The sequence below is a fragment of the Cryptomeria japonica genome, chromosome 9 (assembly GCF_030272615.1).
Source record: "Cryptomeria japonica chromosome 9, Sugi_1.0, whole genome shotgun sequence".
NCBI lineage: Eukaryota > Viridiplantae > Streptophyta > Pinopsida > Cupressales > Cupressaceae > Cryptomeria > Cryptomeria japonica.
This window is the reverse complement of record NC_081413.1, coordinates 463,455,619-463,482,602: the sequence shown is the minus strand read 5'-3', so window position 1 is coordinate 463,482,602 and position 26,984 is coordinate 463,455,619. Positions and strand designations below refer to the sequence as shown.

Below are 26,984 nucleotides of genomic sequence, written 5' to 3'. Positions count from 1 at the left end.
TATGGATATTAAAAATTATGATACTATATAATATATATTACTTTAATTTTTTACGGTTTATTAATAATTTGAATCATCATATATATGGTTTTAGAAAAAAAAACAGCATGTCAATGAATTCAGTCCAATGATTTCTTAGCATGTCATATACAATCTAAAAGTGGGAAAACAGTCATATAGGCCATCAAATTCCAAGCCTACTCACAAGGAAACAAGTTTGTAGCTTTTCCTTTTCACGAGTATATTAAATATTTATCCGTGCAAATTAAAATTTTAACTTGGCTATTGGTTTTGGGTCATTTGTAAGGAGGAAGTTAAGGGGAAGGCCTAATTTTGCTACAACCCAAGTTCCTTCAACTATAGCTTCTTTCTATATTAGTAACTTAAAAGGAGAGATGCATCCTCAAATATAGATAAATTGTCATTGGAAACTAAAATTTAAAATTATTAGAAGTGATTAATGATATACTATTTATAGAGCTTGATTTATGCAAGGCTATGAACATTTTTTTGTTGTCAGATAATTATGTCATTTCAGGCTCTTACAATGTGTGCAATGCTTTTGGAATTGTTGCATGGGAATGAAATATTTCACACTCAACAATCCCAAAGGCATTAAATCGTAACAGTTAATATTGCTTTATTTTATATTGATCTTTGTTGGGAGATGAGCGGGAGTTTGAGGGTTTAATTGTAGATGGAGATGATGTAGGGGATGAGGATGGCGATGGCGCCACTCTTTTCTTTTTCCCTGTTCTTCCTCGTGCCTTGGCTCTTGTGGGGCTTACTTTTTGGTCAATGGCAATGTTTGGATTCATTGATTGCAGATGATTGGGGGCTGGGGGAGACCTCGATGCTACGGCATGTGCCTATCTTTTGTGTCATGCTTTTTGTGGGTCGTGGGTTTCCTCCTTGGTTTTACATTGCTCTACTCGGTGGGTTTGGAAGTTTGTAGTCGCTCTCCTTGGGCGACGGTTTTTCTATTTGGCTGCTCTTGCCCTCTTTCCTGTCCCCCATGGGGAGGTATTTTTGTTCAGGGACTTGGTTTTGCCTGATGGTTGTTGCTCTTGGGGAGATGCTTGTGGTTGAGGAAGGGGGTGTTGGGAAAGGGGTCATGCTTGGCTGCAGCAGGGATATTTGGGATCCAGGTGGTATTGCCTTGGATTCCAATGTTTATGTTCTCCTTTTGGTTCGTGCTTGGGGGGCTCTTCCTCCTTGGTTTTGGGTTGTGGGGCTACAGGGGGGCTTATGCCTTGTTTTTGTTTCTTCCCTGTCTGCCCTCCTGCTCCTATTTTTGTCACTCTTCTCTCAGCCATCTAGTTTATTTTCACTATGTCCTTTAGAGATGGTCTTGTCTCATATTAAGGTTGAGATGATGGTTATTGGAAACATGCAGTTTCCTATTGAGGTGGAGATGATGGTTGTGATTCTTGTTGGCAGAAGTTGGAGGAAGGCCTTGGAGCTTTTGGCTCTTGTTTGGCTTGGATATGAGTGTGGGCTCATTGTTATCTTCACCCCTTTGCTCTTTATTGAGGTGGTGATGTTGGGGGACAATGTTTTCTTAGATCCAAGTGCTTCCTCTTCTGTTTTGGAGGATCTTTCTCTTGAGGTAGGTGATTTTCTAGTTGATGGATCTTTGCTTTCAAGCTTTTTTCTGTCTTCTCCTATAGAGGTGGAGAGTGCGGTGGTACTTGCTTGTATGGATGCTATCTTGATTAGGCCTCTGTTTCAGCTCAAGGTGGTTGAGGGTACCACTTCAAAACCCTTTGATGTGGTTTTGGGAGCCATTTCAAAACCCAATTTCAAGGTTAGGGAAGCCTTTCAAAATCTCTTTGTTTTTAGTCAGCTTATTTTATTCGCCTTGTCTTTTCTTGTCTGGCTAGCAGCTAATAGTTTTCAAGGGCCCAGTTCAAATTGTGATTGGTTTTGGTTATGGGCTAGTCATGCTTTTTGTTGTTTGAAGTCTTTGACTCAAGTCAAGGGAGTCAGGAATATCCCTGTTGCTTGGTTGAGGGTGCTTGCTAGCCCTCGTCATTTGCTCATAAGTCTAAGGATATAGCCTAGTTGCTATGGCCAACATGATTTGTATTGATTATATTTTAAGTGTCTAGCTGGTTCTTTTTGCCTATGGCAATGCTAGTGTTTGGTTGGCTTTTGTTAGTTCAGTTGTGTTTGGGCTGCTGGTTTTCATGGTTTATTCTCTATGGCAGCTATGTACTCTGGGTTCTAGATCCTGATAAAATCTGAGGGTTTTGGGTCCCTCCAAAACCTGTTGTAAGGGGTTTCGGGTCCCCTCAAAACCTGTTTTTCACATAATAAAAAACAATTAATATCGCTTTATAATATTGTTGCAGCAATCAATGTACATAAGATTTAGAAAAATTGGTGAGTCAAGCCATCTAAACATTAAACATTTGATTCTTAAGTGAAGCTTGCAACAAGGGTATAATGTAGCGGATGGGCACCTAGATGATTATATAAGAAATTCCATCTCTAAAAGGTCTAAACTCCTCTATTATGGATAGTTGAAAAGATGGATTTACCATCACTCGATAGTTTGTGATATCACCATTGAATATTATTATGGCTTAGTGATACACTAACCATCAATTGCATCTCTCACCCTACTAGGATTATGGTAGTTGCTCTACTTTCTAATATAGAATGATCAAACTCTTGTGTAGGGTGCATGTCAATAGCTTAGTCCATTTGACATTTTAAGGTTTTTAGTTTTCTACTTCAAGCTATCTTGAGGATGATTCGGCCCCATACTTGGCTCCTCACCTTGTATGAGGGTAGATGTTGTAGCGCAAGAGTGTTAATATTATTGTTTTCCATTATTGATTCAAGGGAAAGTCAAACTGTCATGCCATGTGTGTTACTCTAGACATTGATGGTTCATCGGCATTATCAATGATTATGCACCTAATGATGGCTTGGAGAGAGTAGTGTTATAGTGTTGGGTGGTTGATAACTTGTGTTTTTCATAATTGGCTCACTTGTGTAAACTTTAATATGGTGGATACATGGGAGAATAAAGAAGACATGTTGTCTATACATTAGTGCATGGGAGAACGAACCTTGTTTTTTATATTAAAACTATTACTCGTATCTTTAATAGTGTTTGGCCTTGATGGATTCATGGTCTACATGGTCTAACATTTGAACTAGCTTCATCAAAGCATTCAAATGCTTAGATCACATCCTAATATTTGAATGTGTTCCATCTTATAGACTATAAAGGGCAATTGTTTAATGTGCATTTAGAGATTGTTATCACTAGCCACAATCCCATCACTTTTAACATTAAATGGGACAATGCACCTTCTAAAATGTTGAGCATTCATATTTTCATGAAAATATCACTCCTCTATCATAAGGGTATTGTCCACCTTATCGCTTTGTTTTTCTATCTTGTGCCACATACCTTGGTAACAACTAGATGGATTGTGGTATTCCTTGCACCATAACCTTAATATGGCATTTAGAAGGTTACTCAAGTTCACAAGAGAATCAATGATGATGATGTGATTTAAATTGTTTGGGTTTCAAGTGAGTTAGAAAAGAACACCTTTGATTATCAATTGCAAACCTTAATTGCATAGTTGGAGCATAACCTAAAAATTGTAGAAGTGGACCAAAGGCACTCAAATCTATGCTTGCCTTCATTGGCTTCATGTCAAGACAAGGCCTCTAAATGTTTCTTCAATGCCTTTTTATTGCAACATAGCATATCGTTAACTCTCTTTAAGAAATCTTATGCGCAAGACACTTATATATAAGTTTCTAAAATAGTATTTTGGGATTAGGATAAACTTATTCACTTAATTTTCTAATACTGTTGTCCCTGCAATAGATTAGCTGAAAATAGAAATATAGATATTATACACTAGAAATGAAATAAAAAATAGTAATGCATTCAAATCATAGAATCACATTATAAAATACCTCGGGCCTCCTTAAGGGTTCAAACTTCTTTGAAAATTCTATTATTACAAATACTTTTTGGATAACCTTTCCTCTTTCCTAATCTCTCTATTTAAACTAATTTTACTTGAGAGAATTACTACTTTGCATACATGTGGAAAACTTATAATTAGCTAAGGGATGACTTACAAAGTATATGCATGCAATATTTTCATTATAACATCTTATACAAAAGTAAAGAGTTAGGATGAAGGATCTCGACATGCACATCCCCTTAAAAACCTTTTCCCTCAAAGGTTCTAATGAGAAAATCATTGTTGTAATTGGAGAATGTATCCCATGTTGTGTCTTTTGGTTACATATCATGCCAATGTAGTAGAATTTTAGTGATGTGAGTGTGGAGTTGTCATGATCACTAGTCTACAATAGACGAGTTCTAGAAGATAGAACCTTTAATATCAAACTTTAATATAGAAATCTAAACTTCAATATATTGACTTGGGAAATTTTTCAAACAAGAGACATGAAAAAAATGATAGATCTTAGAAGAAGTTGGTAGCTCCAATGCATATGCTATGATTTTGCAAAACTTTATAAGGGCCATAAAACTTGGGTACTAGTTTTTTTGTGATCCTTCATCTTCAAGGATGTCTATTTATAAGGATGAATTCAAAAAAAGAGCATGCTTTGAATGGTATTGTTTAGACTATTACTTCATTCTTTTCTACAATCTATGTAGTGTGTAGGTTGTCTTTTAGGGTGTAGAGTATTATTGTGTGCTAAGTGTATAATCAATTGCTTACTCCTTGGAACTTCCTAGGATGTATTTATGGAGAGATGGTGGTCAATGACCATAAACATGATATGGTGTCATCTCATTCATGGTATAAAAAGTGATATTATACAACATATGAAAGGTAACTATTTGACCCAATGATTCTATTGGTAACAAACTAAAGTAGTGCATATATTTCTATAAGCAATTATTGACATTTTTTGTTGGTCATCGTATTTGAGGATGGTATGCTAATCTCAATTTAAGTTGGGTAATATGTTGGAAATTTTCTTGCTATAAATGACTAGTGAAATGGGATTACAAACAAGGAAAGTCTACCATGGAGGTGGAATATCTTGTCAATAAAGGTTTGTGTGATGGTGGAGGATGTGTAAGAATAGGCTAGAGTGTAGAATAAGCATATTTGTGGAGGTTATCTTTGACCATGAGAATGATTGATTTCTCCCTAAATTTGGTAACCCTTTAATCAAGAATGTAATATCCCCTTCCTAACTAGTTGAGCTAGTGGATCGTTAGGCTAATTAGTTTAGTTCCTATAGGCTAATGAGTTAGGGTAAGGGAACTTTGGAGGCAGTTTGTCCTACAATTTGGCAGTATTTGATGTTTAGTTGAGCTTCCACCATTATTATGAGCATAATGCCCTTTTTTGGAATGATTTTGGGTTAGTCCTCCAATACTTACTACTTTTAGTAAGTTTCGAGCACCGATTGAGTCAATTGTCAGTGATACTATTTTTAGTATTGTCGATGGATTCAGTTTTCATTTATATGGTCCAATGGTTTTAGAGAAAATAAATATAAGATTTTAATTAATAAAGTTAAATTAAATATTTAATTATCATTATTTTAATTTATTTAATGGAGTAATAGGGTCAGTTAGAAGGTAAAAGGTGATTTATTTTAAATGGATGGGCCTTTATTTTTTAATGATACATTAGAAGATTAAAAAGAAAGTGACTTTTATTAAATAAAAGGCAAAAGTGAAAGGGTTTAAATTGCCTAGGAAAGAAGCTCATTTAGCATGTTGAGTTTGATATTTGATATTGTCATTTCTTTTGGGAGATTGCTCTTCTTTGATTTGGGAGGATAAAATTCCTTTCGGGTGACATTCCCCATGTTATTGAGAAACAAAATGAGTTTGATATTTGATATTGTCATTTCTTTTGGGAGATTGCTCTTCTTTGATTTGGGAGGATAAAATTCCTTTCGGGTGACATTCCCCATGTTATTGAGAAACATAATCTTGAGAATTTCTTGGTATTTTCATGTAGGATACATAGTTGGGCTATTTGTAATTTAGATTTTTTATATTGAGACAGTTTTGCATTGCATACTTGGTCAAAAAAGGGTCGATTTTAAGGGTTTTATTGGGTTGTACATCCTCTTTGGCTAGGTTGTACCATCTATTGCTAGTTGTACTTCATGAGAAAGTCGTATGACCCAAAGGAGGGGTGTAAGGACATTGTGGATAGGGCATTGGCTATTGGAGGTGATTTGTGAAGGGGTTTGGAGGTATCTAATACATTGTTGTTTATCTTCTTCATGTCGTCTGCGACCCTGCTGGTTTTCTTCCACTTCCTTCCCTCAGTTGAAAGACTCGTAGCCTGGGCAATGACGTCCTCATTGATTTCAAACGAAATATCCCCCAAAACAACTCTCCTGTCATTCCAGCTGCTCACAAATTGCATGGAGAGGTTTTCGTCAAACCCAGTCATGGCTTCCATGAATGGGATGATACCCCCTTCCTTGGCATACATCCAAACGCAAGGGTCATTGCGAAAGCAGTCGTCAATAGTGTCTGACTCAACCCGGACTAAATCCCTCCCCCCCCCATAATAGCTTCCTCCAGAGTGATATTGGGATGCAGCGCAGACCAGAAAATGGTTATGCAGAGGGAAAAACCAAAGTAGAAGATAAGAAAAATTGACCGAGAATTAGCCAAAGTGTGGTGAGAGCTGCAATAATTATCTTTTGTGGTGTTTCCCAAGGCATGTGTCTGCCAGCTCCAGTAAGCATGTGAAGGGACACCTCTTAATTCATCTGCCAACTTGCAAAGATCTTCATTGTGGAGAAATCTTAAGTTCTAGTTATACTAATAAGTGATGTACTTGCTAAGGTTAGTCAAGTTAATGATTAAAAGTTGGCACTTCAATCCTTTAGTAATACAATTATCGATGGTCAGCCACGTCATCACTGGATCGGTGCGTTGGAGAAAATGGGGACCACCGGAAGCCACCTTGGCGTAGCCCGCCCAATTTGAATTTGAATTTCCCTCCTGCAACTTGACATCGCAGATGGGCCAAAATGACCCCCCGTAAAAAAGGACATAGCACATCATTGGCAAGTAGAGAAATTTGGTCTCTCCCAATTAGGGACTTCTGCCTGTCAGAAAGAGAATCAAGGTGTCTCCAGCACCTCGTTCCAATTATCTCAAGGCCCGTCGCAACCAGAGAGTCCACCACCGAGTTACCCTCTCTGTAAATGTGTTGAATTTGAAATTCCTCAAGCCAGACTATCATGGACCAAATGTCCTTGATAATGTTGCTAATCATCCAGCTAACCTCTGAAACTCCTTTAGCCGCCTCAATAATCAGCTTAGAGTCCCCTTCAATGATCAGTCTTTTAGCATTGATATCGAGAGCCAACTTAAGCCCCCAGAAGAGTGCAAGGGCTTCAACCATGTTACTCGAGACGGAGTCAAAATTCCCCGCATAGGCCAGAATCAAGTTGCCCAAGCTATCCCTAAAAATTCCACCTCCCGCCGCAACTCCACTGTGAGCGGCGCCATCGAAGTTAAGTTTGAGCCATGAGGGGGGCGGTGTCAACCATCTAGTGTTAAGCCTCTCCATTTTTTTTGAGTTGTCATATCAAAGGAAGTTGTTTGGCAGATTCCATGTTCTAATCCAATTGCAATCCATCACCAAAGGGGTTGACTGCGGAGTTTTCCATTTGCAGACCAAAGCGTTCTCCCTGAGGAGCTTTTCCGCTATGCCAACCACCGTTTCAACAAAGTTATTAGTTTCACGGAAGATCCGATTTTTTGTTCCTTCCAAATATGCCAACAAATATGGGGAGGGATGAGTTTCCAAAACTGTCTAATCGGCTGGTGAGTGGAGGGGCACATCCAGTTGCTAATAAACTATTGCAAGTCTTCTAAGAAGGTCCACGCAATATTAAATTTCTGCAAAACTTTGTGCCAGACCATAGAAGCGAAGGGGCAATGGATAAAAAGATGATTTATGCTTTCCTCAGCACAATTACACATGACACATTGATTGGCTAGCAGGAAGCCTCTCCTTTTAAGGTTATCAATAGTAAGGATCTTCCCATGAAGATCCATCCACCAAAAGAAGTTAATTTTAGGAATAAGCTGAGAGTTCCAAACTTCTCTCCAGCTATGGCAATCATTCACAGGGGCGAACATGAGATTGTAGGCCAACTTAACACTGAAAGTCCTTGAGGGATTCATAGCCCAAACAAACTTATCAGTATGAGTGAAATGGGGGATCCTGACCTTCTCAAGAAGAGATTGTAACTCTCCAACCAAATGGTCCCAATGAGTATTATTTCCCAGACTAGCAGTGAGAGGGAGAAATGTAGTTTATCACAAGAGGACCCAACAAGTCCTTGAGAGTTCCAATGAGGCAACTAAACCGGGAAGAGGCCAAGGGTCTATCGTCAATCTAATTGTCCTCCCAATATCTGATCTTCTCACCATTGCCCACCTACCATTTTAGGCCATGTTTAAGTAGCTTCCTGTTTTTTACAATGTTGTTCCATATCTTAGACCCAGGTGGAAGCTCATTAGAAGAAAGAAGGGAAGAGAAGGGGGTGTGATTGAAATACTTAGCCCTCATGATCTTGCTCCAATCAGCTTTGTCCTTCATAAGATTCCAACCAATTTTAGTCAGCAAAGCCTTGTTCAGGTCTGAAATTTTTTTGATCCCTAGGCCTCCCATGTACTTAGGTTTGCACACCACCTCCCAATTGACTAAGCTGATTCTGGACTTTTCCTCCATCCTTGTCCACAGAAAATTTCTTTGGATTTTCTCAAGTTTCTCAGCCATAGCAATGGATATCTTGAATATAGATAGAAAATAGATCGGGACACCTTGAAGAGAGGCTGACAGAAGCTGGAGTTTACTTGCACTACTAAAAGTTTTTCTAGTCCAGCCAGCGAGTTTTTTCTGCATTCTTTCTAAGATTGACTCCCAGAAATGAGAGGTGACCTCCTTAATTGTGAGGGGAAGATCCAAGTAGGAATCGGGGAGATCAACAGCACAACATCCAAGGATTTGCATAAGTTTACCTTGGAGATTTCTATTAGTGTTGAAATTATTTTTGCTCTTGTTATAGTTGATAAGTTGTCCTAAGGCAAGGGCATAATCCTCTAGCAGGTGTTTTCATTCTTTTGCTTCTATAACAGACGACTGGCCAAACAGGAAGGTGCCATAAACAAATTGTTGCATAACCACCAGGGGAAGGGTAGAAGCAGCTTTCACCCCCGAGATTTTTCTAGTCTTGATTAAGTAGGAGAAGTTCCTGCTCAAAACTTCAACCACCATAATAAACAAATAAGGTGAGAGAGGGTCCCCCTGTCATAGACCCTTCCCAGTCTTAAAGAAACCCTAAGGGGTGTCGTTGACAATCACCGAATAGTGAACACTTTCCACCACCACCTTGATAATATTGATGAATCTTCCCTGGAAACCCATCTTGGAAAGAACAGCATACAGGAACTTCCAATTAACTTTATCATAAAGATGTCAAGTTTAGGAGCCATACCTGGGTTGTGACTTTTCTTCATGGAGTGGATGACCTCATGGGTAGTAATGACTGTATCGAGAATCTGCCTGCCCGGAACAAAACCCCTTTGGGAGGGGCTGATGCATCTTTCAAGAAGGGGTTTAATTCTGTTGACAACAACTTTAGAGAAGATCTTATAGACCGAGTTACACAGGCTGATGGGGCAATAATCAGTCATAAACTTCGGGTCAGGAACTTTGGGCACCAAAACAATGAAAGTGTTATTCAACTTCTTCATAAGGTTCCCAGTGCAAATGAAGTCCCTGGTAGCTTTGATTAGGTCATACTTTACAGTTTCCTAGAACACCTGAAAGAAAGTCGGGGGGAAGTCGTCAGATCCAGGGGCTTTAAAGGCAGTCATCACAAAAACCGCCTCTTTAACTTCTTCAAACATGCGGCTCATCAGAAGCTCATTATCAGCATCATTCAGGACTTGAGGGATGAGACTGAGAAGCTTATTACTAACCTCAGTAGGTTCGATGGTGCTATCATTTGTGTAGGCATTAGCAAAGTATGGGGAAGCCCATTGGCCAATCTCGCTATTCCCCACCAATTCCTCATTCTTGTTATTGAAAATGGATCAAATAGTGTTATGCCTTTTGTGCTTTGAAGCAGATCTATGAAAGAAGGATGTGTTCCTGTCCCCCTCAGTTAACCACTGGATTCTGGATCTTTGCTTCCAATAGATTTCTTCTATGTTCATGATTTCTTTCCATTTTTGTCTCCACCCTTCCTCCTCTTTGTGGATATCCGTAGAGGTGGTCCCCTCCACAATGGTTCTCTAGAGGCGGTCCAAATTGGTTTTAGCCTCCTCCTTTCTCTTGAATATATCCCCAAAGGAAGATTTGCTCCAAGCTCTGACCTCCCTTTTGATTATCTCCAGCTTTTTAGCAATTCTAGACATAGCGGAACTTTGAACAGGGGAGTTCCACCAACTTTGGGTACACTATTTGAAATCCAAATGAAAGTGCCACATAATCTCATACCTAAAGGGTATGGGGCCCGAGGTCGATTTGTCAACCCATGAAAGGAGGATCGGGGAATGGTCAAAGATAGTGTGCGGGAGAGACAAGAGCAAGGAATTGTTGCCAAGGTTCCACTTCGCCGAGATTAGAAACCTATCCAACATGACCTGAATCAGATTGGAGCCTTTTCTGTTGTTAGACCAAGTGAAAGGATTCCCTTGAAGGTCAAGACAAGTAACTCGTTATTTATAATGAAGTTAGCAAAGTCGAGCATACTATCACTGTGATCAGTTAGACCTCCTAGCTTTTCAGAGGAAAAAAGGGGGTTGTTAAAGTCACCAGCTAACATGAACATTGCCTCCCTATTATTAGTCATGAAGGTAGTGATTTCCTCCCAGACCAAAGCCCAGCCATGTCTAGTATTAGGAGCATAAATGTTGAAAAAATACCATGAGAAGTTGTTCATAGTGAACCTGGTAGTAAGAAAGTTGTGAGAAAGGTCAACCGCGTACCCATCCAACTTGCTCTTATTCCATAGAGTAGCAATTCCCCCTAAAGCACTGACCGCCTCACCATAATGGAAAGCAACACCCGGCCATATACTGTCCACAAGCGTAGCAAAATTTTGATAAATCATTTTCACCTCCTAGATTAGAATAATATCAACCTTATTGGTAACTATGCTTTGCTTAAGAGCATACTGCTTCTGGGGGCTATTTAAACCCCTTAAGTTCCATGAAAGGAACTTCATTTCTTTCCTTTCTGAGATGTTTCCAAATTTAATTGCCTTCCACTGGCAATTTCCCTGGCCATTACATTAGTTCTGAGGGTCCTCTCAGAGGGTATGCCTAGCTTAGAGTCGTTTCCCACATCAGCCTTCTTATTTCCTCTAGTTTTTCTTTTTGGTTCCTGTCATTCCCCTTTCTCTTTATCCACAAGCGATGACAGGGCAGAACGACTTCCATGGGAGAGAATAGTGATCTCCCCAGTTGATCTAGTAGCAGAAGAGGAGGAGGTCGGATCCAGAACGTTTCCTATGGGAGGCGTGGGCCCAACCCCAGTGCACCAATGCTTCTCCCACTATTTCCCATAGTGTTGGGATTCAACTACATGAGCACTGGCTGAGTGCTCTCGTTGTGCCCTTTCTTCTCTTTGAAACTCGCTTCCGCATTCAGACCTTCTTGTTCTACCTTCGTCTGGGAGATCTCTCCATCTTCTAGGTCTAAGCCCAAGCATCACCCCGAGGAGGGAGGTGTCGTCTTGGGGTCAGGGGTTTTCATCATATTAAGAATACCTTCCAAGAAGGGGTAGCCCTCCTCAATAGTATCTTAAGGACCCTCTTTTTCCTTCAAATCCTTGGTCTGACCCATAGAATTGTCAATAACCAAGGGGTTGGGAGTGGGGGAGGGCGGGGGGGGGGGGGGGGGGGGGGGGGGGTAACATTCTGAGTTGCCTCCACATTGACAATACCCGGGGATGACAACTTCTCCTTCAACTTTTCCTCCGGAGGCTGAGGGGTCGGGCAGTCAGCAATAACATGACCGTGTTTTCCACACCTTTGACAATAAAGGGAGGCGTTCTCGTAGACAATAGTCTGTGTCCATTTACCACATTTGGATTTAAGAGCTATGAAATTACGAGGGGGGTTGTTAACAGCCACATTCACACAAAGGCGGGCATAAACAAGTCTAGACTTCTGCATCGTCACACTGTCAGCATCAACAAACTGACCAAACGAGTTACGAATCCATCTAAAAATGGTGTCATCCCAGAACTCCAAAGGGAGGCCAAGGAGTCTGATCCAAACCGGCGCCAGACCGAGGAGGTCTACACTAGGGTCAAACCCCGACTTCCACTTAGAGAGAGTTAGGCAGTGTTTTCCGTAAGACCATGAACCAAACATAATATAAATGAAGTCTTCTTTTGCAGTGAATCTAAAAAGAAAGAGTTCCCCCGACATAGCAGAGACAAAGACACTACCTTTTAGTTTCCATCTGGAGGTAGCCCATCTTCTGACCATATCTATAGTGGGTCTAAAGGCTAAGAACCTCCCCACCAAGCAGAGGTGTAGGGAGGAAGCGATATTATCCATAATACTGTCGAGGAGAGAAATCTCGAGGCCATCCTCTCCAGGAGTTACCTTTTGCAGCAATGTTGAAGACCCTGACTTAGAATTTCCAACAAGAGCACCTTTCCAGGTACTCGCTTGAGCATCCCCAGGCAAAGGCCCCACAGTATCAGTCTTGGGAACCTTGTGAGGAGAATCCAAGCTGGAGGTCACAAGAGGAATCTTCTCAAGGGAGCGGGCCTCATGCAGCACCGCATTACAAGCGTCAACGACACCAACCGAGGGAGCCCACCCAACACTCTGGAAGCGCAGCACAAGAGCCAGATCCAAACACATCTGCAGGTTAGCAGGGGGGGGTCAGGATCCAAGGAGGACGAGTCCTCTCCTGCAGAAACGACAACCATTACGGAAATTCAAAGAACAACAAAGCGGGAAAGTTGCAGAGCGGGAATTTTAGTGTTCTAATATGTTATATACTTGCTTCTTTCACTTACTTATTGGAGTTTTCACTAATTAAGCCCATGTTTTGACCACCTTCAAATGGATTCCCATATTACTTTCTTTTACTCCATGACTTCAACATATACTTCTTATGCTAATTCCATTCCATCCTCACACTTTTGGACATGTCTAGCATATGTCATTTTTTGTTGATTGTTTACTAGTCTAGCTTCATAATTTGGCATTCATGTTCCACTACCTTTAAGGTCGTTGGGAACATTACTACCTGCTCTTTTAACACTCTATTATCCTCTACTAAAAAATTGATTTGTTATTGTGATACACAAACTTTGTAGTTATTTTTTGCTAATTTCATTCAATCTTCTACCACTTTTGTACATGTCAGGCATGTCATTCTTTGTTCAAGCATCTCCATAAATTATAATCTAGACGTATACGTAGAAAACATTTTTTCCATAATCTAGGTGTATTTCCATAATTTATGTGTTTGGGTTTTATAATTTTTTCCCTTATAAATTTTTGTTGTGCTTTATAATTTTTTCCTAAAAAAATTATTGGATTTTATATTTTTTCCTAAAAAAATTTTGTTGGGTTTTTTAATTTTTAGTTTTATTTAAAATATTGTTTTATAATTCTTTTCTTTAAAAACTTATTGTTGGATTGTATAATTTTTTCCCCAAAAAATTATTGTTTGAGCTTTTTCAATTTTCTCCTTGGAAATCTTGTTTGGATTTTTTTCGATTTTCTCCTCAAAAATTGTGCAAGTTTTCTTATTTTTTTGGAAAAAATTATGGAAAGGTTTGTTGATTTTTTCCACAAAAATTGTGGTTTCTCGTAGTCTGTTGTGGGTCATCGTGCTCATTTGCAAAAGTTTGACAACTTTTTGACAAGATCATGGCTCTTGCTTTTTTGACGTAATGGAGGGTTTTGTGATTTTTCCACAAAATCTTGGTTTCAATTTTTTGCCAATTTTTTGTCAACAAAAATCGATGCTTTTTGAGAACCTTATCTTCGTGTCTCTAAGTTTTGCAAAATCAAGGAGGGTCTTAGTAGTAGGCTCTTGTCGCAGAGCATTCTATAGCAAATGGGACAGCCTTCTATGATTTTGTGACCAAAAAAATCTACAATTTATGTCTTGTAGGGTAATTAGAACAACGACCATAAGAGAGTATTAAAATATTGTAATGTTTCTATAATGATCATCTTAGTTGGCTTAGGAAGTTCCCTTTTCTACAGTCTATTAATGAATGTTTCATTTAGAAACATCCTCTTGTAATCTCTTATAAATAGAGACTTTCGACTCTATTGTATATATCGATTTATAATAACACCCCTTCCCCTTCCCCTTGGTGAAAAAAAAATCCACAATTCGAAAAACAAATAAAATATGATAAAAATAAATACCCTAAAGTAGTTTCACTTTGAAACATAAATATTAAGAATTAAGATTAAATACAGGTGACTCATAAGAAACATGATTTTTTAATTCTTCATCGTATTCATAGTTCGGGATATATATAGCTACAGAAGTAGCAACTTTTGTATGAACATTTTGTACGGTTTACCTCATATATATAGAAGAAGTGAACTGTCCTACAATTACAATCAAATACAGGAAAATTGTGGTTAATTCGTTGAACATGGTGTTTTCTTATTCGACAAGCCAATTACTTCAAAATATTGCCAAAGACCAAGAAAAAACGGTGTAATCTCATCAATAAAGCCTACATATTTTAATATTTTTTTGCTTCATGTATTCTAAGAAGTTTTTGTTTCTGTTCAGACAATAGCCCAACACAGGAATGTAACTTCAAAATTAATGATAAAATTTACATATACTAAAATGAATATAGTTTAATACCCGCCATTTATAAGATTTTACTACACTTGAAAATTTACTGTGCGCTATTTTGTAATTTTTCGTAAGTCAAAGCAACAATTAGACTGTTTATGCACGTTTTTAATGGAACACTGATACATTTTACTTAGTATTACTACAGTGATAAGAGAGTCTGCTTACCATGGGAATAACTAAAGGTAATGGTATTGACAATATCACACTAATGGGAAAAAAATTGCATCAAGAATATAAAATGAAAGTCTTCATCAGCAGAATATATGTTCATTATTAAAATCGACCAATCAAACAAAAACATGTTTTCAGAATTTTAACTAGATCGAATGAAGAATAGCAATTAGTTATTTGTGATTACATGGGAAGAATAAGAAAACTATAAGCAAACATTGTTAAAATTCATTTACTGAACTGGCAGGTGTAATTTGTTCTCCAAGTTTTGCCTACTACATTTTCGGTTGAAGGATCATGGACACCTTTATCCTATTGACCTGAGTGGAATGCCAAACCTCCAATAAAATAAATTGAATGAAAGAATAAGAAAACTATATGGAATCATTATTACAAAACCATTACTGCACTGGCAGGTGTAATTTTGTTCTCCAAGTTTTGCCCAATACTTTTTTGGGTGAAGAGTCATGGACTCCTTTATCTCGTTGACCTGAGGTGAAATAAAGCCAACCTTCCCATAAACCCACTAATGTAGTTTTGAGGCGGTAGGGTGTCTTCCCAATTATCCTCCATTCCTGTGGGGAAATAAAAGATACAAGTGAGTAACAGATAAATATTGCTCATGTGTACATTGTTCTGACTAAATCAAATTTCAACTGTCCTGCATCAATAACATATGAAGGCTAGAAAAATATGCTTACCCATTTCTCCACCATGTATGCCAAGAGAACGAATAAAACTCTTAGCATAATTATTTTTTATACTTCTGTTGTTCAAATAATGTCCAAAGGACAGTCCCACAAACATGGCCATAACATAAAGATTCTTGTTTGACCTTTAAAAACATGAAATATGTTGGAAAAAAAAAATGAACAGAAGTCCCAGTCTATTTATATGCCCTTTAGACAAGGACAAGACAGAATGTGGATCTCAAATATGAAAGCAAAACTTGTGAAAAATACAAATCTATTTATCATGTTCCCCTACATTATTGAGTTTCAATGAAGAACACTAATAATAATTACATATCCACTTCTTTTCTTTGCCAGTTGACTAGACCTATGTAAAAGAAGTGCCTATACCGAACCTGCTGTTGATTATGACACTTCTAGGAACATAAACAATATATATCACCCAGAAGGAATGAAAGAAAGATATATTGTTTTAATGAAGGTACAGTTCAATTCCTTAAAATGAATATCAACTGTTAACTTCATTAAATAACAATGCAGCATTATCGAAATCTTGCAAAGCCTTACCTACCAGCACTAGTTTGAAAGAAACCCCACAGGTTTGCTATGCTGAGCATTTCTTACTGCCAAACTAGTTTTCTATGCTAAGTATTCTTACAGAGCATCTTTGGGACCATCATTCGACCCAACTATCTTCAGCATCATGGGTCTCATGGTTTGAAGATTCCCCTTCGCTAGTTGTGGGTAATCTCCCAATTTACTTCATGTTGAGACTGACCACCAAATTTTACAGAATGAAAAGATTTACAATCTTTGTTCTCTCATGGAGGTTGAGTCCAATGAGAATTTCATTTTACAGTGTTCAATCTACTATGAAATGCATTGGAGATACCACTATCTATACAGAGATTATAGTGGTTTTCTCTCAACTTTCTCTTGCTACCTTGATCAAAGATGCTTGGCCTTGTTTCTTCATGAGGTTATCATTTTCAATCTTTCAGGAATCAATCTTTTGGTGTTGGTCCAAGATATACCAAATTGATCAATTCTTTCTTTCAACCAATCACAGATGTTGGAGGCATTAAGTGCCCTTTAGACTATTGATTCACGTGCAAATAGAAACAGATAAACGAGACATTGTTCATCCTTGAAATCTAATATGGCTAAGACTCCACAACACCCCAACTCTCATTCTAATGGCCATTGCTCTATCTATTCTAGACATTGAGGACCCTCTAACACACCTCCTACCCAAAACTGATCTTGGGGTTAGACACCCATTACTTTTTTATTTTTCTTCTCTACCACAGGCGATTCTTTGGCACTAAATGCTAGGAGAGGTTCTACGCAAAATTAACTACTTCCTAGGATTGTCTATCTTGTCCCCCTTAGCCTTGGACTTTGAAATATCCCCTTACTTTTTTTTCAAAAATTTCCAATTACAAGCACCCGTTAGGGTTAGAAAATGATAATACACTGCTGAAAGTAACCCTTACACTTTCTGATCATCAAGAGCCCAGTGTGGGAAGGTGAGAGCATACGGTGACAAAGGGATCGTTAGCATCAATAATCAACTGGAAATTACAATGCAAATTACAATGCTGGGCGGCAAGCTAGCCCCTTCCGCTTATCCAGTGGGTGATAGAGATTTCCACAGCAGTTTGGCAGTGCAACCAGCCAAATTACAAAATCTAAGAAACTGAAATGAGCAACAATCACTCGACCACATATCCAGTGGGAGGACTGAAAATGAAATTACAATCTACTCGACCGCTTATTCAGCGGGAGGACAGCATTACAATAACAAAGAAGGGTGGCAAGCCAGCCTCTTCCACTTACTCAGTGGGTCTGATGCTACAATCCAGAAAGAAGTAGCTGTTAGTACTACTAATCAGCTTTACAATAGAGAGCATGAGATTTTACATTAAGAACATCACTGTCCATCGCTGCAAATAAGAATATAAGCACTCCCAAAACCAACACAGACCAACCACACCAAGAACACACTCCACACTACAATTTTCAGAATCTGAAATACAATAGCAGCAAGCTGGAAACTCAGATCAGCGACTTCCAACCACATCAAAATGCTCACAACTCCACTAATACTCAACAGATTGACTCAAAATTGATTGCAAACGAAAGCTATGAGGTAGGCGATCATGCTAAGACCAACAAACTGCAACAAACTCACCCAAACACATTTTGCAAACACCCCAAGATAACTCTAGCATGGTATGGATAGGGCAGAAGTATGATTTGCAATATAAAAATGAAGACTCCAAATTAAGCACTGAAAAACTTACATGAATAATGAGCAAATGCCCAAAACCATCAGACGACCACGCAAAGACTTATGAGCAAAACACACCTACAGCCACACTGAAAACTAGCAACCTAGAACTCACACACAGCACTCAAAAATCAGAAAACTTCGAACACAAACTTCGCAATGAAATCCATCTATTCTCCCGAGTAAAGAACAGTCCCACAGTCTCAACTAGTCGCTATCTTTCAAGCAAGAAGCTAAGCATTCAATCTAGAAGGAAGCATTCCTTGAAGCATTCAATCGGCATTCCGGTAGCACTTCATTACAATATTCATGGATGGTCCCAAATGAAGGCCAAGGCACTTATTTATAACTTCCTCTCCAAATCGAACTTCCTTTCCCTCCAATATGGGATTAAATAGCAACATTCAAATTTCCTTTAATTTGTGTTTCATTTCACTTCATTTCATTCCCTCATCAAATCGCCCAAGGAACGATAATATTTTATTTGGCAACAAATACATTCTTCCCTCAAGTGGACGCCAACTTTCGCCAATGCTAAAATAACAATAAGTATAAACCTTTTTTTATGAGAATTTCCTCCAAAGGCGTCCAACCATAAGTTATAAAATTAAACTGCATTTTGGGGCCCCATTATGAAGGTAAAATATTTCGCCAAATAGACTTGGGATAAAAATATTATTTCTCCTCTCCAAGTCATCAAAGTCTAAATAAAATAAATATAAAGCTTAACCATTAAAATAGACCTCCTTCAATTACTGACAACTACCAATGTTGAGTTGAGGCCAAAGTATAGAACTACATTGCTAAAAATAGCCATCCGAGTTGGAACACAAGAACATGCCAAAAATAGTACTTACTATAAATAGCATACTGCTAAAACTAGTAAATGTTTCCCAAGTGATTTTAACCACATTCTGAGCAGTCGTCACAACTTACTAAAAATAGTAAGTCCGGAAAAAGTCTTCAGATTGATTTGCATGTTATACCATCGCGAAGCTCTCAGAAAACCCAGAAAAACCTAAAGAAATAAGCTGCCCTCGCCTCTACTTACTAAAAATAGTAAGTTTGCCAAACTCCACTGCTTGTTATGCATGTACCATCATTGTGAAGCTTTCTGAAAACCCAGAAGGAATCCAGAACCAAAACTGTCAAACTCCAACATGCAAGCCACCAAAAAACGCTTAAACATCCTTCCAAAGATAGGAAACCCTAATTTTTGCTTCTAACTAGCCTACAGGTCTTCGGAATAGGCTAACGGCCAACTGAACTGGTCACTACTAAGAAGGGGACATTACAGACTTCACTCAACAAACATTCTTAAGGTTCCACATTGGTACTCCTACAATGGTCAAGGATAATATCCTTTGCTTCTTCAACATGTCCCAAAATACAAGTAACTAGCGTTTCTGCTTTTGGTCTTCCCCTACCACTTCTATTTATGCTTGTACTATTGTGGGGTTGCCCTTTTTGGTTCATCCCTTGTTTTTCTATTTTGTTTGTTTCTCCTACTTTTCTTGCTTTATTGTTATTGCTTTAAGCCTAGGAACCCTTTTAGCCTAGTTCTTTGTCATTGTAACCAATGTATGTTCGAGCCCCTTTGACCCATTCTTGGCCATTTATGGACATTAGTTTCTTTCTTTCTTTCTAATGCACACAACTTTAGTGTGTTAGTGCTCCCAAATACACCAAGGAAATCCCTTCAAAGACCCATTCTTTCAATGTTATGATCAAGCTACTATTTTTTGGGTTACAAATTATGGATTGTTAATTGGGTATGCAATGAAGGGGTCTAGACTACTATGAGCCGACATATAATCTATTTCATACAAAGAATCCCTTAGTGTATTGTCTAAGCCATGCTCAATGTTCAAGTGCATCTGAAAGGTCAAACCTTTTCAACTTTACAAACTTAGATCTATGGGTTTTGAGGCAGCAATTAGGGTTAACCCTAATCAGACCTAGGGTTTGATGACCTAGGGTTTCTACACTATCTCAAAATTTGTGCCTAGGGTTCCATGATACAATCTTACTTTCACCTTGGGATTTGTGCCATGCAATTTTTGCTTGCTGCCATTTTTGGTGCATTGGGATTTGTGCCTCAAATTTCGTGCAATCAACACTTGAATGTCTTTTACCATTTTTTGTGCCTCTTCTATGTACCTCATTTTTCATGTCTTGAAAAGTGTGAAAGATGGCATCTTTGACCAACATAATGTTGGAAGGTAGTCAAAGGTTCAACAACCAAAACTACAACACTTGGAAGCAATGAATGATGACCATATTTGAATATTGCCACCTTGATACACTCGTTCTGGGTAAGGAAATTCATCCTACAATAGCTGGATAGGACCTAGACAAATTTGATGAGCGCAATCGAGAAGCCGTGATGCTTATCAATTTTTTTGTTACTGATGGTTAGCTGCCTCAAGTGTTGTCCAACAAAACAGCTACAAAGATTTGGACTCATCTGAAGGATCTCCATGAAACATCAGACAAGAGCCATGCGTTCTTTCTAAAGAACCAATTCTCCATAATGATGCCTAAAAAAGATGTCTCTGCAGGAGCATCTCACGAACATCAAGGACATTTGTTTTCAGTTGGAGACGATTGGTCGGAAGATGGAGGAAGAAGACATGGTAGTCATCACTCTGAAAAGTCTACCAAAGTCTTATGAACACTTTATTGAGACGCTCAACATAACCTCAACTGATGTTGACTTGAAGTTTCCAGAGCTCTACAACAAACTTCTGCAATAGGATCGTTGGAAACAACAGTTCAATAGTGGTGCTAGTTCGTCCTCCATAGAACAGGCCTTCTCAGCTAAATCCTTTGCTAAGGATAAAGGGAAAAGTCAATCCTCTCAGAAGAAAGGCCTAGGACAATTCTCCAAGACAACTCAAAGAAAAAGAACATTCAGTGTAATTATTGCCACAAGTATGGTCACATGAAGAAAGACTATAGGAAACAGTTGGCTTCTAAACAGAAGTAGGAAGGGTCTCAACCGAAAGCTAATGTTGCAGAGCACACTAAGTAGAAGGAATCTACCATTTACACCTTTATGGCTAAAAGACCTGCAAATCATGTTAAGTCCTCTGCCTGGTATATTGATTCAAGTACTTATCAACACTTAACTCATCAGAGGGTTTGGTTCACTAAATACATGCCTTTCACCGATTTAGTGATATTTGGAGGGGAAGAGTATACTATTGTCAATAAGGGCAACGTGCAAATTCAATCTGGTGGGAGGAATTTAGTTTTACTCAATGTATGCTATGTCCCAAGCATGGAACTCAACCTTCTCTCTATCATTCAAATTATGAGACACTCTCCTCGGTTGGATGTGGTATTCAATTCGCACAAATGCAGTATTGTTGATTGAGAGACTCATGCTACAGTTGTCGTGGGTATTGAGGATCATGGTCTTTAAAGACTTGTTGACACTGGTGATTCTTAGGAGCATGTCATGGCAGCCAAAAGTTCTTCTATCAGCAATCTCTGGCATCAGCGGTATGGCCATTTGAACATTCACTATCTCTCTCAGCTAGTTCAGGAGGATTTGGTTGTTGGTCTACCAAAGATTCAAACTCAAAATCATGGAGTTTGTGGAGCTTGTCAGGTTGGAAACCAACATTGGACTCCATTCACGAATGGTGATTCTTAGCGAGCTTCTAAGGTATTGCAATTGGTTCATGCTAACATTTGTGGTCCAATGAACACTCCTTTAATTACTGGGTCCAGGTATTTCTAGTTATTTGTTGATGATTTTAGTTGCGAAATGTGGGTGTATTTTCTTAAACAAAAATCAAAGGTGTTTGGTATGTTTCAAAAGTTTAAGGCCTTAGTAGAAAACGAGTCTAGTCAACAAATTATAACTCTTAAGTCAGACAATGGGGGAGAATTTTGTTCTTTTGATTTCTCCAACTTTTGTGCACATCATGGCATCAAGTGTCAACTTACCACACCTTACACCCCTCAACAAAACGTTGTTGAAGGGAGAAACCGCACAAAAACTGAAATGGACTATTCTATGATGGAATATAGAAGTGTTCCAAAGAAAGTTTGGGTAGAAGCAGTCTACACTGTTGTTTATCATCTGAACCGGTCTCCCACACAGGTCATGAAGAAGAAAACTCTAGAGGAAGCCTAGTCTGGCAAGAAGCCCAAAATCAGACACCTGAAAGTCTTTGGCTCTACAACTTATGTTTGGATTCCAAATGCTAAGCATACCAAGATGGATTCTAAGAGTCAGAAACTCATGTTCATCGAGTACGGTGATAATCACAAAGCTTACCGGTCGATTGATGTAGATAGTGATCATCACATATTCAATCGAGATGTTGTTTTTGATGAAGAACGAGGACCTTTACAGCTCTCTTCTCCGGTTTTGAGCCCTACGCATCAGCCTTTGAAGGCTAAGAATTTGGGTGTTCGTCTTCCCTTAGGTCTACCTGATGGGAGGGATTCAGTAGACTCTGACTCTGAGGTTGTGGAGTCTCCCTGGCACGTTGTTGCTCCACCCAACTTTCCTCAAGAGAATCTTGAGAAGCATCCTGATGACTTTGTTATTGACATTCCTGGTGATGTTGATCCACCTGTTTTAGATGTTGGTACTTCTACTCTCTGTCCTAAATGGTGGGCCAAGACTATTGGTGATCTTCATGATGATGAGCTCATTGAGGGTAGATTGTCTAGAAACAAGAGCAAACAACAACATACAGTTAATTTTGCTCTCATGGCCAACATTCACAGTGTTTATGAGCCTTAGACATATGCAAAGGCTAAAGGTATACCTGAGTGGGAACAGGGTATGGAAGCTGAACATTGTAGTCTTCTGCAGAACAACACTTGGGTCCTCTAATCTTCCACCTGGGAAGAAGCCCATTGGCTGCAAATGGGTGTATAAAGTTAAGTGTAAGGCTGATGGAACCCTTGATAAGTACAAGGTTGACTAGTTGCTAAAGGGTTCTGTTGTGCGTTGCACACGCTCCCTATCACCGACAGGGTCCCCTTTCCTCTTTTTGTCTTGTCGCCTTCGCCCCGTTGAGCTTTGCGCGAGGTGTCTCGCGTCCTTTTGAGCATGCCCGTAATCAGTCCATGAGATGATGGTGTCATGAGCGGAAGCCTGTGAATTCGCAAGGTGAGTTGAGCCTTCGGGCATTGAAATTCCAAGAGACCGTTCAGACTTGTAAAATCACCTGAGATAGGCGTAGGATGATAGAAACTGGCAGAATCCCCCAAGAAAAGATAAAATGTCTGAAGGTCGCATGAGGACCCAAAGTGTCGATTTTCGTCAAGGATATAGGAGAGATAAAAGGATGCAAAAGGTTTAAAGTTTGAAAAAACTCCTCCAAATCCTGAAATTCGCACTAAGGAGGAAATTGCATGAGTTTCTGAAAAGTTTGCAAAATGGGTGAAAATCCCGAAATTCTCCAGTATTGGGCAATATTCAAGAAGTAAAACTTGCAAAAAGCTCTCCAAGTGCCTAAGTTTGCAAACGTCCCCAAAACCTCGAAATTCGCATTATTGGGGTAAGTTGAAAGTTTTTTTAAGTTGCAAATTCCTTCAAAAACCCGAAAATCGCATAAGGGGGAAATAGTGTGAAACGTTGAAAGTTTGCAAACGCCACTAAATCTCTGAAGTTGGCAAAAGCAATCCAATCGCCGAAATTCGCATTTGGAGGAATAGGTGCGTGAAAAATGAAAGTTTACAAAGCACACTAAAAGTCCGAAGTTTGCAAAAAACTCCCATTTGCCGAAAATCGTGATTTGGAGGATAAGTGAAAGAAAGTTAAAAGTTTGAAAAGTGCACTAAAACTCCGAAGTTTTCAAAACATCCCAAAACGCCGAAATTCGCATATTAGGGTAAAGTGCGAAAAGTATAAACTTGCAAAAGCGGTCCCAATGCCGAAAATCGCTATTTGTAGGATAAGAGAAAGTTAAAAGTTTGAAATCTCCTCCCATTCCCCGAAGATCGCATTCCGAAGGGTAATTGCAAGAGATAACGTTAAAGTTTTCAAATCATGTCGAAGTGCCAAAGTTAGGGTAAAGTGCAAAAACTTACAAGCTTGAAAAACCCTTCCTATCGCCGAAATCGCGAATGCTGCTAAGTATTAGAAGCTTTAAAATTTCCAAAACCTCCAGAAATGCCTAAGTTCGACAACTAGGGCAAAGTCGTGAGTCTTTCTTAGTTCGCAAAAGGCGTGGAATTGCCGAAGTTCGCGAAGCTGGACGAGGTCATGAGTTTTCCATGGTTTGCAAAAGACATGGATCTACCGAAATTCGTGTAAGGTTCGAAAATTGCAGTATAAGGTAAAGTTGCACCACGAGTTTTCAATCCTTGCAACGCCATAACCCCCCCTTTTCTCCGAAAATCGCCCAAGATAAAATCGCTTTTAACCTTGAAGAAAAGCATGCAAGAAGTAAAATCACCATTCCAACCTAGGTAATAAATTGCTAAGTCTAAGTGTTAAAGCTGCATTTCTTCTCCAACCTTAGGCAAGAAAATTGGGAATAGGGAGTTAACCGTTGAAATTCGAAATTGCAGAACTCTCCCATTCCAAATTTACAAATTATGAGTTTGTCTTTTCAAGCATAGGGCATAGAAGAGACATTTTTCAAAATCCAAAGGAAACCATTCTCGCAAGCCAGGTTGTGCGGATTCACGCCATTCATTTAGCCAAGTAAGTTTGCTTCGTCTCTCTTCAAATCGTTTGAAATATATGCAGAATCGTATAGATGTGTGTGCGAAATGAATTAAATTGATTAAGTCTTAAAACCGCATCTTTTCCCATTTCTAAGACGTCAGGCAAGCAACTAAAACTTAAGTCTGTTCCTGGGAATTAACCAAAAATGCATTTTCAGACTTAGGAAAATCTTAGCTTCGTCCATTCTGAAGATTGATCCTAAAATGTCTAAGAATAAATTTAGCAGTCAAAATCGTTTAAACCGCAGCCGAATAAATAAATTTGCAATCGAAAAAGCTTCATAAATATTCATGTCTAAATCAATCAAGCTTTTTAGCTAAAGTATCATGCTATTCTTTAAAATTCGGTTTTCAAATTAATCCTCGTATGCTGGCGTATCCTTTTATCTAACCCGTTTTGCTTCCTTTATATCGTCTTGTAATCCGCGTCCGACTGTGCAAGATAAATGCCTAAATCAGCGGTAGAATCATCAAAGACACTTGGTGCAGCCGAGACGTCACGAGCATCCAAGTCAGATATTCCTCGCAAAGTCGAAAAGATGAAATATCAATATCATAGAGGAGGACTAAGGGAATCAAAAGTTCAGAGTGTATGGGAAAATGTAGGTGATACTAACCTGGGGCACATTGATATTCAAGATTTCAGAGACCGAGTTTTCTTCCCTAATGCCTATGGCAAGCCTAGGCGGATGATGGAAAGTGGCATCGCCCAAGCAGCAGGATTTCCCCCGTCAGTGCAAAACTATGAGTTAGTAGTAGAGGCTGCCCGACATTACCAACCAAACTCCAGATTGGTGCTCCTTGAGAATATGGTCCTCGCTGACTTCACTCCTAAGGCCATTGGCGACGCATTTAATATTCCCCTCCCAAACAACCCCATAGCAGAAACTATAGATGAAGCGCAAGTGGCGTATGATATGAACCCCGCCAAATGCAGGACACTGATAAATGAGGAGTGGTACAAGGAGAGAAGACCTCCAAGCATCAAGATTAGGAAAAAGACCCCCATGAGTGACTTTCACAACGAGCATGGAGACATGGTCACATTGCTCAACAGGATTATGGGACTCCCCCAATCCAACTACTTTGAAGAGTGGATGTTCTACTTCACAAAACAGGTCTTCGCTGGGAAATCCAAGTTCGACTGGGCCCAGATCATAAGTGACAACATTCATACCCAATTGATCGAACTTGAGGTGAAAAGGTACTTCACTATGACATCCTATCTAGTCTACATGTTCGCTAGGAACCTGCCACTGCCAGGTTTAATCATAAAGGGTGAAATTGGGAATGGGCCCAATCAGGTGAAGGTATATGACTGTTATCCACAGCTACACTATCAAGACATAGCTCAAAGGGAAAAGAATAGCCCTGCCTATGCAATTGGTCAGTATGAGCGCGTCAATGACGCCTTCACAATGCACCTAGTCAGGCTGATGCAAGGAGGACTACACATAAGGCTCTCAGAGAAAGCTACCATTCTGGTACAGAGGTATGGCGCCTGGTTCATCCAGTTCCCAAGGTTCTCCTACATCTAAATAGTTGGCTTTGACGGCGCTCCTTTTCGACTTCTACGATACCCAACCGACAAAATAGTTCTTCTGGAAGTCGCAAGGCAGTCGCGTCCGGTGAACAATTTACTCAAAGACAAGAAGCAATCCGGATTCATCTTCCCCATGATCATAGGTAAACTCGATGTCCATCTCAAGAGCCTAGCCCATGTAGAGGAATCCCTTGCAGAACTAGCCTCCTATGGCCTACAAGAGCATTTCCCAAGGAATGCTTTGATCACGACAATCTGGCGAAGAGAGCCTATGGCAGGCGATACAGAGCGAAGGAGTCAATTGAAGATTATTGGAAGAACTGCTCTGATGACTATGAAGTCCAAAGGCGCGAATATTCAAGGCTGAGTGTGCAGCAAATGCGACTCTATGAATACCGTCGAGTCCCAGATCAGTTAACAGTTTCAAGAAATTGCCTACAGGTTCGGGAGTTCGAGGCGATAAGACATCTTTTGCCAAGCATTGATTGGTCACAAGATCCAATCACTGATTTTGAGGTGGTTATGGCAGCCCCAGGAAGATACACTGACCAGTGGTTGCACTAGCAGATTGAGCAGCTAATTCATGAAGGAGTCCAGTTCACCCACCATGATGTGTAGCCTTGATTCTCAGTCATCTGATGATGAAGGAACCTCCAGTGCACCTAAGGAAGCGGTGGAAAAGCTCGAGAAAAGGAAGAAGGCTAA

The 26,984-nt window shown here is 39.4% G+C and overlaps 1 protein-coding gene across 2 annotated transcripts in view; it reads right to left on the bottom strand.

Moving 5' to 3' along the window:
- Window positions 1–15,178: 15,178 nt before the first annotated feature.
- LOC131072040 (kelch repeat-containing protein At3g27220) overlaps window positions 15,179–26,984 on the bottom strand; it is a 76,228-nt gene continuing 64,422 nt past the window's right edge. For both annotated transcript variants that reach the window (XM_058008074.2, XM_058008075.2), the window contains one exon: window positions 15,179–15,624. In XM_058008074.2, coding sequence (XP_057864057.1) covers window positions 15,451–15,624 — 174 coding nt within the window. In that variant the 3' untranslated portion in view covers window positions 15,179–15,450. The remainder of the gene's footprint in view (window positions 15,625–26,984) is intronic.